This window comes from Gorilla gorilla, chromosome 4 (genome assembly GCF_029281585.2).
Source record: "Gorilla gorilla gorilla isolate KB3781 chromosome 4, NHGRI_mGorGor1-v2.1_pri, whole genome shotgun sequence".
NCBI classification, from domain to species: Eukaryota; Metazoa; Chordata; class Mammalia; order Primates; family Hominidae; genus Gorilla; species Gorilla gorilla.
In genome coordinates, this window is record NC_073228.2 from 46,479,207 (window position 1) to 46,497,606 (window position 18,400).

The 18,400-nt window shown below is 40.3% G+C and overlaps 1 protein-coding gene across 28 annotated transcripts in view; it reads right to left on the reverse strand.

The window, feature by feature from the left end:
- KANSL1 (KAT8 regulatory NSL complex subunit 1) overlaps nucleotides 1-18,400 on the reverse strand; it is a 194,578-nt gene that overhangs the window by 20,207 nt on the left and 155,971 nt on the right. For all 28 annotated transcript variants that reach the window (XM_055387798.2, XM_055387799.2, XM_055387803.2 and 25 more), the window contains 2 exons: nucleotides 15,901-16,019; nucleotides 14,887-15,082 (listed from right to left, as the gene is read on the reverse strand). In XM_055387798.2, the coding sequence (XP_055243773.1) occupies nucleotides 14,887-15,082; nucleotides 15,901-16,019 (315 nt within the window). The remainder of the gene's footprint in view (nucleotides 1-14,886; nucleotides 15,083-15,900; nucleotides 16,020-18,400) is intronic.

The window sequence follows — 18,400 nt, forward strand, 5'->3', positions numbered from 1 at the left end:
TCTAGTGTTAGGATGAACAAGTCTGGCATTTGCCAAAGCCTAACTCATAAAGTCACCTGGACACACAGCCCCAGAAAAAGAAACTTGCATGTTGAATGGCACTATCAGAAGGCATCCTAGGAGCAAGCTCAGTAGTAGAACAAAGACAAAAAGCATCAAAACTCTACTAGCAGAAACTCTAACATTTACTAGAGCTCCATTTATTTTCAGCAGAGACATCTCGAAAGCCTTTTATGGATTTGTGTTAAGAGAAAGATATACATAAGAACAATGTGGTCTTTATCAACATTCCCCCGACATTCTATTGCAACCACATAGAGAGGTGGCACGCAAATAAGGTCTTTTAAAGGTTAGACTGGGCAAATCACACAGAACTAGAAGCCACTGAAAGGGAGTGATACCAACTAGGCATGCTACTTTTGTGTAGACAATATTAACTGGTATTGTTTTGGGGAAAAAAAAAATCCCTGTATCTATGTAATCAGAGCTGGCTTTCTGGAGACGATGACATTTTGAGGTAAAGAGAAATGAGTAGGTAGAGATGAAAATGAGATCACACAGTGGGTGAGTGGGAGGATTTAGGAAAATTGGTTAGGATCCAAAAATTACACTGAAACTTTCAATATTCAAAAGAGATTATCTCACTCCAGTAGGTACAGCAAATAAAAAATAAAAAGAGAGAGACTAGAAACCAACCCATGACATCAACTAGCTCTCCATATGGGACATTTAACAACACTACATTTTATGGCTAGAGTGTATCACTTAAGTCAAAGTCAATATTGGGAGGCCAAGGCGGGTGGATCACTTGAGGTCAGGAGTTTGAGACTAGCCTGGCCAACATGGTGAAACCCCGACTCTACTGAAAATAGAAACGTCAGCTGTGTGTGGTGGTGGGAGCCTGTAATCTCAGCTACTCAGGAGGCTGAGGCAGAAGAATCGCTTGAATCTGGGAGGCAGAGGTTGCAGTGAGCTGAGATCACACCACTGCACTCCAGCCTGGGCGACAGAATGAGACTAAGTCCAAAGACAAGCAAACAAACAAAAAAACAAAACAACAACAATAAAAAAAATTCAATAGATGTGGTTAGGCGTGGTGGCTCGCAACTGTAATCCCAAAACTTTGAGGTAGGAGAGAGGATTGCTTGAAGCCAGGAGTCTGAGACTAGCCTGGGCAACACAGTAAGACTCTATCTCTTAAAATAAAATTTAAAATTAAAAAAAAAAAAAAAAATTTAGCCCAGCATGGTATTGCATGCCTTTAGTCCCAGCTACTCAAGAGGCTGAGGGAGAAGAATCGCTAAAGCCCAGGAGTTCAGGTTATAATGAGCCATGATTGCACCACTGCACTGCAGCCTGGGAAAAAGAGTAAGATCCTGTCTCAAAAAAATTAAAAAAAAAAAAAAAAAAAGGCTGCGCATGGTGGCTCACGCCTGTAATCCCAGTACTTTGGGAGGCCAAGGTGGGTGGATAACCTGAGGTCAGGAGTTCGAGACCAGCCTGGCCAACATGGTGAAACCCCGTCTCTACTAAAAATACAAAAAACTGGGCATGGTGGTGGGCACCTGTAATCCCAGCTACTGGAGAGGCTGGTAAGAGAATCACTTGAACCTGGGAGGCAGAGGTTGCAGTGAGCTGAGATTGCACCACTGCACTCCAGCCTGGGGAACAAGAGCAAAACTCCGTCTCCAAAAAAATTTAAAAATTTAAAAAAATAAAATAAAATAAAGGATAGAAATTCTACTTATAACTTGACAAAAGGGTAATGTGCACACATGTAACTTAAACAGTAATCTCACTTTTAAATTAAAAACTGTAAAGTACTAATAGAACCCGAGGAGTATATAAAAATATATTTAATACTTATTATTTATTTTTTTTTGAGACAGAGTCTTGCTCTGTCACCCAGGCTGGAGTGCAGTGGCGCGAGTCTGCCTTCCAGGTTCACGCCATTCTCCTGCCTCAGCCTCCCAAGTAGCTGGGACTACAGGCGCCCACCACCACACCCAGCTAATATTTTTGTATTTTTTTAGTAGAGACAGGGTTTCACCATTGTTAGCCAGGATGGTCTCGATCTCCTGACCTCGTGATCTGCCCGCCTCGGCCTCCCAAATGATGGGATTATAGGCATGAGCCACCGCACCTGGCCAAAAATATATTTAATACTTATTAAAGGATACATTTTGGAAAATTTTTGAAAGAAAACTTGAATTCATACCCATGTTGCACAAATCCACACCAAGAATCTACCCTGCAGACAAACTTAAGTGTACACACGCACACGCTCTTCCACTGAAACAAGATGCCAAATCATCTGCATGAATTCATTTAAGTTAAAAAACAACAAGAACACACACGATATTGTGTTTTACAATAAGAAAACAAATTTTTAAAAATATCACAACAGATGGTGTGCACGTGTAGCCCTAGCTATTTGGGAGGCTGAGGCGGCTCACTTCAGCCCAGGAGTGAGGAGCTATAGTGATCATGTCCACTGTACTCCAGGCCTGGGAGACAGAGTGAGTCAGTCTCTTAAAAGAAAAAAAAAAAACAAGGATCTCCTGGGCTCAAGAGATTCTTCTGCCTTAGCCTACCAAGTAGCTGGGATTGCAGGCGTGCACCACCACACCCAGCTAATTTTTTGTATTTTTAGTAGAGACGGGATTTCACCACGTTGGCCAGGCTGGTCTCAAACTCCTGACCTCAGATGATCCACCCATATCAGCTTCCCAAAGTGCTGCGATTATAGGCGTGAGCCATCGCGACCGGTCCCAGTCATGAAATCCTATTGGCAGAATCCAACCACTTCATACCACCTCAACTACACTCAATCTAGTCCAAGTCACTATCTTTTCTCAAATGGGTTTCTTCAAGCCTCCTAACTGATCCTCCTCCTACTGGCTCTTACTTCCAAATCAATCAACACAGTAATCAGTGTAAATCTTGTTTTAAAATCTCAATCACATCATACCAACCTCATAATCTTCCAAATGACTTCTCATCTCACGAGGAATAGAAACCAAACTTCTTGCATGGTTCCCACAAGGTCCTATAGTATTTGTCGCCTCTATCCCCTCTCTCTGACTTCACCTCATTTTTTTGTTACTCTCCTAGCTGACACTACCAGTTACTCTGATTTCCTTGCTATATTTCTCCAAGATAGCAGGCAACCTTCCAGATCACAGGCCTCTGCACTTGGCTCTTCAACCACTAATTCCATGGTCATTCTCTCACATCGTGTCTTTTTCTTTAAATGTCAGTATTCAAAGTAACTTTTTTTTTTTTTTTTTTTTTGAGATGGAGTCTCGCTGTCGCCCAGGCTGGAGTGCAGTGGTGGGATCTCAGCTCACTGCAAGCTCCGCCTCCTAGCTTCATGCCATTCTCCTGTCTCAGCCTCCCGAGTAGCTGGGACTATAGGCGCCCGCCACAACACCTGGCTAATGTTTGTATTTTTAGTAGAGACGGGGTTTCACGGTGTTAGCCAGGATGGTCTCGATCTCCTGACCTCGTGATCCGCCTGCCTCAGCTTCCCAAAGTGCTGGGATTACAGACGTGAGCCACCGTGTCCGGCCCAAAGTAAGTTTTATTTAGAAATACAAGTGAAAGGCCAGGAGCGGTGGCTCACGCCTGTATTCCCAGCACTTTGGGAGGCCAAGGCAGGTGGATCACCTGAGGTTAGGAGTTCAAGACCAGCCTGACCAACATGGTGAAACCTCGTCTCTACCAAAAATACAAAAAATTAGCCGGGCATGGTGGCGGGCGCCTGTAATCCCAGCTACTCGGGAGGCTGAGGCAGAAGAATCGCTTGAACCCAGGAGGCAGACGTTGCAGTGAGCTGAGATCGCACCACTGCACTCCAGCCTGGGCGACAAGAGCAAAACTCCCTCTCAAAAAAAAAAAAAAGTGAAAAAAGATTATATTCTTGACTGTAACAACAAAAAATGCCCTGGAATAAGTTTAACAAGAAATTTAAGCACAAAGCTTAAAGATATTGATATTCTACAAATTAATGCAGAATCTTAATAGACTTGAGGGGGGAGGGGAGACAAGGCAAAGGGGATTTAAACAAATAATCTAAAAGATACAACTGAAAGAATGTAAGGAACCATTCCCCAAAATTTCTGATAAGCAAAAATACAGGGGAGTGATCTGGCCTATTACATGTTTTATAGTTACAGTAATTAAAATAATCTGCCCTCGGTTAAGAAACAGAAAATTTAAATAAAAACAAAAATTGACCAAAGTATATATGACAGTTCATTGTTTAACTAAAATAATACTTTTAAATCAGTTTAAAAAAACAAAAGGAGATATTACTTTTTCAACAAATGAATCAGGAAAACCAAGAGGTCATACAGAAGAAAACGGCTGCATTTCTGCCTCACACCAAAATTAATTCTAAATAAAGATTTATTCATTTTCATTTTATTTTATTTTTTTGATACAGAGTCTTGCTCTGTTGCCCAGGCTAAAGTGCAATGGTGCGATCTCGGCTCACTGCAACCTCCATCTCCGGGTTCAAGTGATTCTCCTGCCTTAGCCTCCCAAGTAGGTGGGATTACAGGCACCCGCCACCAAGCCTGGCTAATTTTTGTATTTTTAGTAGAGACGGGGTTTCGCCATGCTGGTAAGGTTGGTCTCAAACCCCTGACCTCAGGTAATCCACCCACCTTGGCCTCCCAAAGTGCTGGAATAACAAGTGTGAGCCACCGTGCCTGGCCCCAAATAAAGATTTAAATATAAAAACAAATATTATACTCAAATCTAAAAAAAAAAAATTGTGAAGCAATATATAGTGGTTAACAGTATGAGCTGTGGAGTCAGACTGCCTGGGTTTGAACCTTGACTCCGCCACTTACTAGCTGTGTGGCCTTAGACAAGTTACTGTGTCTTCATCTTTACTAACAGGAGAGTACCTGATAGAGTTGTTTTAAAGATAAATAACTCACAACAGTATCTGGCTCTCGACTCTTAATCACTTTTGTAAAACCGTAAGTATAGCTACTGATAGAACATTTACCATCAAACTTGATAGAACATTTACCATTAAAGATCTTGATTTCAAAATTCTAGCTTCTTAACACTGTATAATATGATCATTGATAAGTCACATGACATCCTTAAATTTTCTCACTTGTTAAAAAGGACTGATAATACCAATTTCATGGGATTGTAGGAAAGATCAAATGATTCTGTAACTGTTAAAACATTACACAAATGTTAGCTAAATTAGTATACCGCATGATTTCTCAACAGCTGGCACTTCTTTGTTGTGGGGCACAGTCCTGTGCACTGTAGATATCTAGCAGCATCTCTGTCCTCATGGTACATGTGCCTCCCTACTCCCCCAATTTGTGAAAATGAGTAATTACTACAGATATTGCCAAATGTCTCCTGTGAGGACAAAATCACTGAGAACCATGAGGTTCAAATTACGGTCATCCCTTCTAGAAAAATTCAAAGCACAGGCTCCCATTAAATATTAGTGGTGAGTCACAGTAAACATAAGACTCAGTAAAAAAGGAAAACAAAAAAAATAAAAATTAATAGTAAGAACAAAGCTCTCAAAGACTATTGTCAAGAACAAGCCTGAAGAGAGCTTCCCCTACCAAAGATAAGATAACGTTAGCATCATAAAGAAAAGACTACAATGGCTTGAAATACCTCAAATATGTTTCAATCAATGACTCACAGCCCCTTCATGAAAAACTTCAGTGACTGTCCTTAGAGGATAGTAGAAAACTAATTTGTTATTTTGAAAATTGGTAAATAAAAAAAACCAACAAATCATGCTTTCTTCTGTACAAACTGTACCTCAGGGTAAACAAATAGTTGAAAAGGACAATTTTCCCTTTATAAACATATTCTATCTAGCTAATAAAAGAAAAACAGAAATGATACAAGTAGAATATCACCATTCTTCAGCTTCCACTTTAACAATGGGTCCAGGCAATGATCACCAGTGGTTGATAACAAACAGTTTAGTCATTACGTGTCTTCTGATACAAGCATAAGGCGGCCACCTTGTGTTTTCTCACAAAACTAAAACTGGACTTATTCACGTTTCTACTAGTTTTCAAGAAACACAAGGGACAGAAAAACATCACTGTTTTTTAAATGCACTAAAAATAAGATGGATTAATAAATGGAAGGATGATTGTATGCTAAAACGTTAGTGGTAGAACCTAGGGAGTAGCTAGCTACATAGGTGTTCACTGTAAAATTCATTCAACTTCGTATCTGAATAATTTCATAATAAAATTTGGAAAAGAAAACAGTGACACCACAGGACTTCTGCTTCTAGCAGAGTAATAGTGATCAGATTTACCTTTCAGTCATAAACCAGAAAACTGGACAACAGGCAGTATAACACTGAGAAATAAATGGGGTGGTCTCTAAGACTGCCCTGGTTTTCCGCCTGGAAGTACATTCTAGACTGCAGGGCAGGGAGAGGATCTGAAGCAGAGTATAATAGCTTCACTGAGTTGAGGAAGCAAATTCTCACTAGATCAGAATTCAGAGACTAAGGAAACTGAAAATTGCAAGGCAAAATTCTTGAGAGGAGGAAGCTTTACAGAAAAAAGAGCCCCAGAAATCTTCATAAGATCCCCCTGAGTGTTTGCTAAATATTAAAAGGTGCATGTAAAGGGTGAAAGTATCAGGCCAGGCAAGAGCAACTAGGCAGCTGTGAGCTGAAATGGTTTCCACAGCTAACACAAGCCTGAGAGGCTTTTAAACTGTGACCAGCCAAAGTTGCATAGAGAATTCAAGACAGAAGATCCTGCTTTAGTTGTGGAGCCAGACTACTAAGGTGGCCAACTCCTCACCTGACCTAACAAATGACAAGGAACTTACCTGCCAGCAAAACAAAGCCTCTTTAAAGGAAGATGGCACAATCCACATGCTACAAGCAGGGAAAATTATTAATTGGATTTTCAGCTTAAAACATAAATAAAACATTGTTAGATATGCCAAGAGGCAAGAAAATACTACTATAGGGATAAAATTTTTAAAAGAAAGTAGGCTGTGGGAAACTAAGGTATCGGATAAATGAAGTTTTCTCAACAAATAAATCACCTAGTATGGATAGCTTGTATCAAACCAACACTCTCACTAATTGGAAAAGCCAGATTTAAAACACACACACACACACACACACACACACACACACACACACACACTCTCTCTCTCTCTCTCTCTCTCTCAAAACATAAGAAAAATGCTGACATAATGACAATATTGAAAGCTAAGATTCCAGAGAGGAAAAGAACCTGGCCAACATGGCGAAAACCCATCTCTACTAAAAACACAAAAATTAGCTAGGCATGGTGGCACGTGTCTGTAATCTCAGCTACTTGCTGAGGCAGGAGAATCGCTTGAACCTGGGAGATGGAGGTTTCAGTGAGCCAAGGATGTGCCACTGCACTCCAGCCTGGGCAACAGAGCGAGACTCCATCTCGGAAAAAAAAAAAAGAAAGAAAGAAAAAAAAAAGAGCAGAGCTTTTGGTACTCTTGTAGGGCTGAATGGATAACACTAGAGACTTGAAATGTCAAATTATCAATAAAAAGAGGACAGGGAACTAAGCATGACACACTTCCAAGTACCACCCTCCCAAAGAAAACGCTGAAGTTGTGAATGGTAGGAGGCTACAAAGCTAAGTGGAAAGTCTCTGAAAAGGACAGAGATGTTTCTGGCAGTCTCGTGAGGAGACTAGAATTAGATCTCAGGATATGCTAAGAGGAAAGGAGGCTGGGCGCAGTGGCTCACACCTGTAATCCCAGCACTTTGGGAGGCTGACGTGGGCAGATCACCTAAGGTCAGGAGTTCGAAACCAGCTTGGCCAACATGGTGAAACCCCGTCTCTACTAAAAATACAAAAATTAGCTGGGCATGGTAGCATGCTCCTGTAGTCCCAGCTACTTGGAAGGCTGAGGCAGGAAGGAGAATCATATGAAGGCTCTGACTCCAAAAAAATAAAAAAAAGAGAGAGAGAGAGAGAGAAAAGGAAACTGATCAACACATGTTCTCAGCTGGAACTGAGAGAGAGAAACAGATTGTTATCTTTTTGAGACAGAGTCTAGCTCTGCTGCCCAGACTGGAGTGCAGTAGCTTGATCTTGACTCACTGCAACCTCTGCCTCCCAGATTCAAACCATTCTCCTGCCTCAGCCACCTGTGTAGCTGCCACCACAGCTGGCTTTTTTTTTTTTTTTTTTTTTTTTTGAGATGAAGAGATTGCACCACTGCACTCCAGCCTGGCGACAGAGCGAGACTCCATCTTGGGGGAGGGGAGGGGGACAAAAAAACAAACAACAACAACAAAAAATCAGCCTGTGCAACACAGTGAGACCTGCATCTCAATAAAATAATAAGAGATAAAATACTTGATACACGAAGAAATTCCCACGTTCCCTTAATTAATACTGCAATGCTATCAATTCTCTTTGAAGGAATTCCCAAGAAATACTCAATTTAATACTTATGAAGGAATTAATACCAAAGTAAAACTCTATTCACCATTTTCTGTTAATCATAGCATATTCGTCCAAAACACTAAAAGAATTCTTTTGGCTCAAGGACAGGTTATAATCATTTGCTTTTGCTTTGCATTTGATATTCGTTATCTAACTCATCCACTGTTAACATGTGGAAAGATTTTCATAGGTTTGGCAACTCTACCACAATCAAGCATATCCCACAACTGGCTCTTGAAGATCCATCAGAGTGAAAAAACAAAACATGTAAGCTTCTATTTTATCTCAGTCTTTCAAAATTTATTTTGTATGTGTTTTATAATGTATATATAAAACACCGTCATAACAGTTTAGAGGTAACTGTTCCAAGCACAGAGTGATTTCTGAGTATTCTTTTAGTAGCTTTATGTCCTAAGGTACAATTTTCTACATGGCACGCTTGCTCCTTTCCAAATGTCTAACTAGTATGAAAAAGTTGGTTGGGCCTCCAAGGTCTATTGCACTCTGTCAAGGAAGAACGTATCAAATTATTAACTTTTAATACTGACTCATATTCTAGTTCATTAGTCCTCAACCATGGTGTCATGAAACTGGATTTAAATAGGTGGAATAAAAACTAGGAGGCCTAGAATCATATATTAACACCTTTATTTACCCTGATGTCTACAGGAAACCTGGTCATAGCCATGAGAGAATGCCCTGTACAAAAATGCCACTCTTCAAGTGTGATACAATGGGAAGAAGAGGAGGACTACTCGGAATTCTATGGAAGCCAGCTTTAAAATTTGGCCCAGAGCAATCCCCCCTATGACAACAAGGACTACAAAATTCTAAAATGATGCCAGTACATTGCCAATTTGTTAGGAAATTGCTACTTTTTAAAAAATTGAAAAGAAATGCTATTAAGGGCAATAAAAATTTCAAGGGTATGTTAGTAATAAATGTAGCCATTACCTATTCTACTGGTTATTAGTACAAAAAAACCCAGCCTTTTCAACCATTCATTTCCAAACACTGATGGTTTCCACTGCCAGACTATACACAAGTTTCTAATGGTCCACAGTAAATTGAGAATGAGAACAATGCAGTAAATTATTAATAAAACTACATTCTTTTCTTTTTTAAAAAAATACTATTTGTCTTATGGTTTAATTATAAACATAATTTTACTTAAAAAATAAAAAGCAACCTTATTTGAAAATTGGCTGGTACCAATTTTATTTTAATAACTTTATTGATCTGAAATCTTAGTATGTTTAGATTAAGTTATAAACACCTACTTCACTTAGGCACTGGGCCAGGAAAAGAACATAATGGCATATAAGAACTTTCCACTGGAGTGCTTCTTCATTCACTTAGATAATTACTAACATCCACCATACTAGACCCCTAAAGTGATGAAACACACAATAAATAGCAATATAGGCTATTCAGTAATTACAACTAGTAATTCCATCATTTTATAATAAAATTATGATTTAGGAAGTACTCCGTGTTCTCCATGAGCTTTACTCTGATATTCACTTACCACACCCTAGTGGTTATTCCTTAGATTACATTTAAAATATTCCAAATTCAGAGTTGTAGAGGCCTTAGACTATTATCTCCTCCAGGATTACTACTGTTAGTCTGTCTTTCCACCTCCAGTCTCTTGTGCCAATCCATCCCAAACATAATAGTTACAGATTGGCCGGGCGCGGTGGCTCACGCCTGTAATCCCAGCACTTTGGGAGGCCGAGGCGGATGGATCAGCTGAAGTCAGGAGTTCGAGACCAGCCTGGCCAACATGGTAAAACCTTGTCTCTACTAAAAATACAAATATTAGCCAGGCGTCGTCGTGGGTGCCTGTGATCCCAGCTACTCAGGAGGCTGAGGCAGGAAAATTGCTTGAACCCGGGAGGCGGAGGCTGCAGTGAGCTGAGATTGTGCCATTGCACTCCAGCCTGGGTGACAGATCGAGACTCCGACTCAAAAACAAAACAAAACAAAAAAAAACATGTTACAGCAGATTTACCTCCCCCAAAATAGCTTACAACACTTCTCTGCTCAAAAATTTAAAACTTATAGACTGAAACCTAAATCATCAGTTTGGGCATTCAAGGCTTCCTATTTATTTACTGATAGATCTCATTTCTCTTTATTCCCAACGAGTTTAACTTACTGAACACTTTGTTTTAGTCATTGATTTTAAGAAGTACAAGTGATATGACAACAGCTTTTATTTATTTATTTATTTATTTATTTTTAAAGATGGACTCTCGCTCTTTCACCAGGCTGGAGTGCTGTGGCAAGATCTCAGCTCACTGCAACCTCTTGACTTCTTGGTTCAAGCGATTCCCCTGTCCCAGCCTCTCGAGTAGCTGGGATTACAGGCACGTGCCACCACACCCAGCTAATTTTTGTATTTTTAGTAGAGATGGGGTTTCATCATGTTGGCCAGGGTGGTCTTGATCTCCTGACCTCATGATCTGCCCCACCTTGGCCTCCCAAAGTGCTGGGATTACAGGCATGAGCCACCGTGCCTGGCCAGCCTTTTTAAGGGCAAAAGAGTTACTGCACTAAACGTGCATCTCAATTTTAAGATATATTCCAGCCATAATTCAACTAAGCTGACAGCCCTTTAAAAACACAGTAATTGGGCTGGGTGTGGTGGCTCACGCCTGTAATCCCAGCACTTTGGGAGGCCGAGGCGGTGGATCACTTGAGGTCAGGAGTTCGAGACCAGTCTGGCCAACACGGTGAAACCTCATCTCTACTAAAAATACAAAAAATAGCTGGGCGTGGTGGCGTATGCCTGTAACCCCAGCTACTCGGGAGAATGAGGCAGGAGAACCGCTTGAACCCGGGAGGAGGAGGTTGCAGTGAGCCGAGATCGCGCCACTGCACTCCAGCCTGAGCAACAGAGCAAGACTCCATCTCAAAGAAAAAACAAAACAAAAAAAAACCTCAATGAGTTCCCTCAAGTATGTTTTATTTGGTTCTGGAATGCAGTAGAGATCATTTAAGATGCAGGTAAGGAAAAAATATTAATCACTTGCTTTGTGTGTTCTGTACTCTGTACTCACAATAACTGTGAACTCACTGTCATGTAACAATATTAGAACATAATTTACCTGTTAACTTCTTTGCTGTCATTAGAAAGTAAGCTCCATGAAGATAAGGGCTTTGTTTTCCTTACCAATGCAACCTGGCTGCCCTGAATAATACGGTGGGCATTCAAAAATGCTGTTGAATAAATCTGTCTGGAAAACCGAGCAATTCAAGATGACAGAAGACAAGATGCTTGCTCATCAGCAAATACCACTGAGGTCATGTCATGAGTGAGGAGCCATGTGAGACACAGAAAGCAACCTAGACAGAAGGAATGGGGTGTGTCTCTAACTCTGGAAGAACTCTAGCTTTCTGCTAGATCTAGTACATGGTATATTTCCCAAAGTCAACTAATTTCTCTGTCTTATTTTTCATGCAGCTTACTTTTGTGTCAGGATGATTCTGTTTTAGAAAGTGGCATTGGAACAAAAGGATATTTAGTTTTATGCCTATCTCTTGCCTAAGCTACCTTTTATAATTTTATATGTACATTCAAAACTACATTCGTTCTTAAGCATGGATCAGAAGAAGCTTGGCTACTTCACATATTAAAAAACAAAATCCAGGAGGCCACCACATACTTCAGAAAATTTTTATACGACTCCTGATGTCATGCCATAGTGGCTGGTAAACTGCCAAAACAGAGGAAGGGTGCTTTATTTTCATGAGGTGGCGGTTTTTTTTTTTTTTTAATGTAAAAGCATTCTGTGTTAAATTCATCAAGGAATTGACAAAAAGCTATTTTCCTACACTTGACAGTAATATACTGTTTTCTGACATTCCTGTTATCAACTCCTCTGAAAATCTTTTAGAGATATATGACTATTACTAAAAAAAACAAAAAACAAAAAAAAAAAAAACTGAGAGACTGAAATGTCAATATGAAAACCCTGCCAAATACCTTATTCTTATCTATTTCTGCTATTTTGATATTTCAGGTAGAGTCCGAGGAATAGACAGGAAGAAATGGTATCGCCTGACAGTCAATTCTACAATTCTTTTCTTTAAAGAGAACATGGCAAACTTACACAGTACAACTGCATACTAGAATAAAACAAGGAAAGTACTGAAAATTCACCATGCAAATACTAATTGTTCCAGCAATTCTCTCATCTCCCTTATTTGTCATTAGCAAATATGTTGCTAGTGGCTCTCTTAAGAAAAATTCCCATTCTCTGCTCTCTTTTACAGCAACATTCTTTGAAAATGTTATCTACAATGGTTCCCTCAATTCCTTCTGTGGCCTTCTCTCCTGAAACCACTCCAACCATGCTTTAATTCACCTTTCTCCCTCTACCAAAACTGCTCACCAATGTCTGCAACAACCCCACCCCACTAAATTCAATGGTCTCAATTCTCAGCCTTCATCTTACTGATCCTGTCTGTAACAACTGACACAGACAATCCCTCCTCCTCCTCCTCCCTCTCCAAAACACTTTCTCCCCTTGCCTTTCACATACCACACTCTCTTGGTTTTTCTTCTACTTTATTCGTCACTCCCTTCCCAATCCTTTCCTCATCTTTCACAGGAATGAGGAGGAATACCTAAGCTCTGGAATACATCAAAGGGCTAATCCATATACCTCTTCTTTATCTGAGCTCTCCAGCACTCTCTATTCCCTTCTCTATTGCATTTCTCTCTCCAGGATTTTTTTTTAATTAATTTATTCTTTATTATTATTATACTTTAAGTTTTAGGGTACATGTGCACAACGTGCAGGTTAGTTACATATGTATACATGTTTTTTTTTTTGTTTTTTTGTTTTTTTAAAAGACAGAGCCTCACTCACTCTGTCATCCAGGCTGGAGTGCAGTGGCACAACCATGGTTCACTGCAGCGTCGACCTGGTGGGCTCAAATGATCCTCCTGCCTCAGCCTCCTGAGCAAATGGACTACAGACGCTCGCCACCACAGCAGGCTTTTTTTTTTTTTTTTAAAGATATGGGGTCTCACTATGTTGCCCAGACTGGTCTCAAACTCCTGAACGCAAGTGATCCTCCTTCCTCAGCCTCCCAAAGTGCCAGGATTACAGGTATGAGCCACTGTGCCTAGCCTCTCTCCAAGATTTAATGCTATAGGACACACTGCAGAGTTCATTAATTATTTTCTTTCTCTAACAACTAGAATATTTCATAGGGTAAGCACTTTTGTCTGTTTTGTTTAGTGTTGTATACCCAGTGACTAGACAGATTTAGCTCGTTGCAGGAAGCCAATAAATATTTGTTGAAAGAATGAATGAACAACAACAAAAGTGGTAACAATAACAGCCACTTTGTACGAGGAACTTATCAACCAGACATCCCAATAAGCATGTTACATATATTTCATTTAACCCTCAAACAACCCTATGAGATCTCTGAGGCTTTGGAGAGGAGTGGAAGTCAGGGTGGTTAACATGCACCAAATTACCAAACTACTAAGTGGTAGTACCATGATTCAAACCCAAGTTTATCATCTTCAAAGATAATGCTCTTAATTCCTGCACAGTACCAATTTTACTGGAATATTATTATCTCATTAGTTTTGGAATAAAGGCAACTGCTATTTGAAGAGTCAGCAATCTAAAATTCCCTACAGTTGTGAATTAATCTCCATTTCCTTTGTGAAGACAAACTTTTTTTTAGTAATATCAATTTAAAAACTTTAGTGAAGATTCCTTTTTTTCTCAGGCAGGGTCTCACTCTGTCACCCAAGCTTAAGTACAGTGGCACAAATACAGCTCAAAGCAGCCTCAACCTTATGGGTTCAAGCAATCCTGCCTCAGCCTCCTGAGTAGCTGGGACTACAGGTGTGCACCACCATGCTTAATTTTTAAATACTTTGTAGAGATGAAGGTCTCACTATATTTTCCAGGCTGGTATTCAATTCCTAGGCTCAAGCGATCCTCCCGCCTTGGCCTCCCAAAGTGTTGGGATTACAGGCATGAGCCACTGCACATGGCCAAGATTCTTTTTTAGGGCAAAGGATTCTATATTGCCATTTTCAGTGATAACAGTGAAGGTGAGAGGGTGCACTATTCTCCTTCAAAGTGTTAAGGGCAGTACTTAAACTTTCAATCTCTCCCATTTCTATTAAAAAGCTCAAGACAGTGGTTTTCAAAACTAGCTGCAGAGTCGCCTAGGAGCTTTGTGTTTTCTGAAAACAAGATTCCAACATCCAACTCCAGAGCAAACAGGGCCCAGGAACCTAGTATTTTATAAAGCTCCCCAGAAGACCTTGGTGGTTAGCCAAGTTTAGAAAACACCAAAGTTGGCAAGAGACTAACTCTATCTGAGCATCTGGCTCACTGCTTGACAATGACCAACTCTCATTTGTACCGACCTTCTTGGAAAGAGGAACGATGCTGTTGGGTCGAACAAGCCTCCGCTTCTTACAGCTCAGTACAGGACGTGTCCGGGCTGCCACACAGGTGCCATCAGATGATGAAGAGACGAGATTCAGTCGTTGCTTCTTATGTAATTGTTCCTCAGCATCAGAGCTGTCACCTGGAATGTGGTCTGCCAAGACAGGCTGAAGACTATACAAGGGGAAGGAAGAGTATTCTCAGAACACACAAAGAAACAAAATAAATAAACAACAAGAAAACACAAAGAAACAAAGCCTCTTATACTGGTTCAACCTCTATTTGCTAATGTTCAGACACAAAGAAGCATTCTAGAGCAGAAGCATGTCTCCTCTTGATGTCTGTTAATCTACCTGTGTGTGCTTATGTGTAAGGTTCTTGGTGCACATTAACTACATCATGTCTGAAAGATAAAAAAGTCAGTAAATAAACTCAAGTTCTAGTGATTGAGTTCTCCTCTACATCAAACACATGAGTAAATAAAGTCTAGAGAACTAGAGTTGGTTAGAAAATGATGAATTTTGCAAATGTTAATGGGCTTCCTTAGAATCAGTTCTATGAAACCTGAATTTTAAGGGTGTTGTACACATCATTCACTTGTACAGAATCTCCCTGAATCTTTTGTTTTCTCCCTTGAATCTTCATAAACACAGATTTACAAACATAGCCCTTGGAGATCTAATCTGTCCTAAGCAGAGGAGGTTAATATAAACACTTCTGAGGAATTCCTGCAAGATTAAAACAGTAATAATTCACAGTAACTGTAGTGTCTTTTATTTTACTCCATGCCCACTCCATTTTAGTAGGTAAAAGGAAAATATACAATTAATTAAAATGCACTGCTTCATTATACAGTGAAGATTAAAAATGTTACTAAGTGATAAGGCTTCCGCTTCTTTAAACCAGGGTCAGTCCTGGCTAAAGAGAACTAAGAGCTCCAAAACACCTTTACAAGTCTACTAAGTGTAGGAAGTAGAAGAGCTAAAACTTACGTGTTAATAACTCCATTGACAGGTCTGAGTGCTCCACATGATTTGGTAGACAGTGACTCTGAAATATGACCAATAATAGGGGCACCATGGTTTTCCAATGGCTGAGAAACAGACTCAATCTGATTAAGAAAAAGGAAAAAAAAAAATTAACATGTACCCAAGCGCACCCCTGCCTGAAAAGCACCACCACTTCATTTGCACAAAGCACCTAAAACTTCTGATGATCAATTTGAAAAACACAACTTGAATGACTGAGGAAAAAGAAAATAAGAGAATCAGTGGTCAGGTATGGCGGCTCGCAACTATAATTGCAGCACTTTGGGAGGCCAAGGCAGGAGGATCACTTGAGACCAGGAGTTTTGAGACCAGCCTGGGCAACACAGCGAGACCTCATCTCTAATTAAAAAGAGAGAGAGAGAGGTTGACAGAGAGAAGGAGAATATGATATTAGCTTTTGCTTTGGGGGGAAGAGGGATGAGGAATCCAAATGTACAGACTAAAAGTAAGTACCTATTGACAGGAAAATGACCTCAATAATTCTATGGAACAGAAGCTTAGCAAAACAATTACACAGTAACATAAGCTTTCAACTAATGATCAAGAAGGATATACTAACATCAGTATCAAGATGACTAAGAGGAAATTTAAATGTAGTTAATATCTGCTTAACTCTAACAGGGTATGCTAGAAGCTTGTTTTCTAAAAACTATGCTTTGTTTAAAAATATACACACAGGCCGGGGATGGTGGCTCATGACTGTAACCCCAGTATTTTGAGAGGCAAAGGTAGGAGGATCTCTTGAGCCCAGGGGTTCAAGACCAGCCTGGGCAACATGACAAAACCCCATCTCTACAACCAAAAAATACAAAATTAGCCGGGCATGGTGGTGTGTGCATGTAGTCCCAGCTACTCAGGAGGCTGAGGTGGGAGGAGGATCACCTGAGCCGGGAAGCAGAGGCTGCAGTGAGCCATGATCATGCCACTGCACTCCAGCCTGGGTGACAGAGTGAGACCCTGTCTCAATGAATAAATAAATAAATAAACACACACACACATTTTTCCCTGACAGAAAACAAAGTTAATAAAATCTCAATGAATCTAATTATCTGATGCTATCAGATACTAACTATTGTCTTTAGAGTATTCAAATCAAATATGTTTAGAATATAAAATGAAATAACAGATGAGAAAGAATAGAAAAAGTGTGATTTGCAGTATTCAAAACAAATTATATATTTACTAGGCTCAAAAGGGATAGGAACAGTATGAATGCCAGTCATATAGCACCTCTGAGGTATAGGCAATAAAGCAACAGATGCAGCTATCCCTCAGTTCTAGCAATTGTTGAACCATCCCAGAAAGGCTAGGGTCTTTGACTCCTTACTTTATTTTTTTGAGATGAAGTCTCGCTATCCCGCCCAACCTGGAGTGCAGTGGCATGACAGCAGCTCACCGTAGCCTCCACCTCCCTGGTTCAAGCGATTCTCCTGCTTTGGCCTCCTGAGTAGCCGGGATTACAGGCACACACTACCATGCCCATGTAATTTTTGTATTTTTAGTAGAGATGGGGTTTCACCATGTTGGCCAGGCTGTTCTTGAACTTCTGACCTCAACTGATCTGCCCTCCTCGGCCTCCCAAAATGCTGGGATTACAGGCGTGTGAGCCACCACACCTAACCTGTCTCCTTACACTTGAACTGACTCTGGGGCACGCTGAAGTTCTCTTTCCTATAAAAGCTTTCAAGGTAAATATTCCTATAAATGCTTCCTACAAATGCTTTCAAGGTAAATATTTTGAGGCTGAAATTCTACTTTTCAGTACTGATTTCTTTTGTCTTTATACCCCCAAGGATAAAACACCAAAGGACTGAACCTGAAAGTAGTCCTAGACAAGCATCAAAAAGAACAGATTGAGGCTGGGTGTGGTGGCTCATGCCTGTAATCCCAGCACTTTGGGAGGCTGAAGCAGGCAGATCACCTGAGGTCAGGAGTTCGAGACCAACCTGGCCAACATGGTAAAATCCCATTTCTACTAAAAATACAAAATTAGTTGGGCATGGTGGCGCCTGTCTGTAATCCCAGCTCCTCCGGGAGGCTGAGGCACAAGAATCACTTGAACCCAGAAGTGGAGGTTGCCGTGAGCCAAATCACGCCACTGCACTGCAGCGTGGGAAAGAGAGAGACAGAGACTGTCTCCAAAACAAAACAAAAAACAAACAAACAAAAAAAAACAGATTGGGAAGATAATCTAAAAATTTTAATACAAATTATCCTAAAATACAGATCAAACTATATACACAGACAAGTCATATAAGTATGCTACAATGAGTGAACACCGAGAAAAGGCTGTCTTTTTTGTTGGATATCCTGTACATCTACTAAGATATCACAAACATCTTGAACAATTGTCAATGCTATCAAAAATTACAGTAAATCTGGCATAGACACATTGCCTTAAGCTCCATGCAGATTTCCCTTGGAAAGCAACACGGTATTAAGC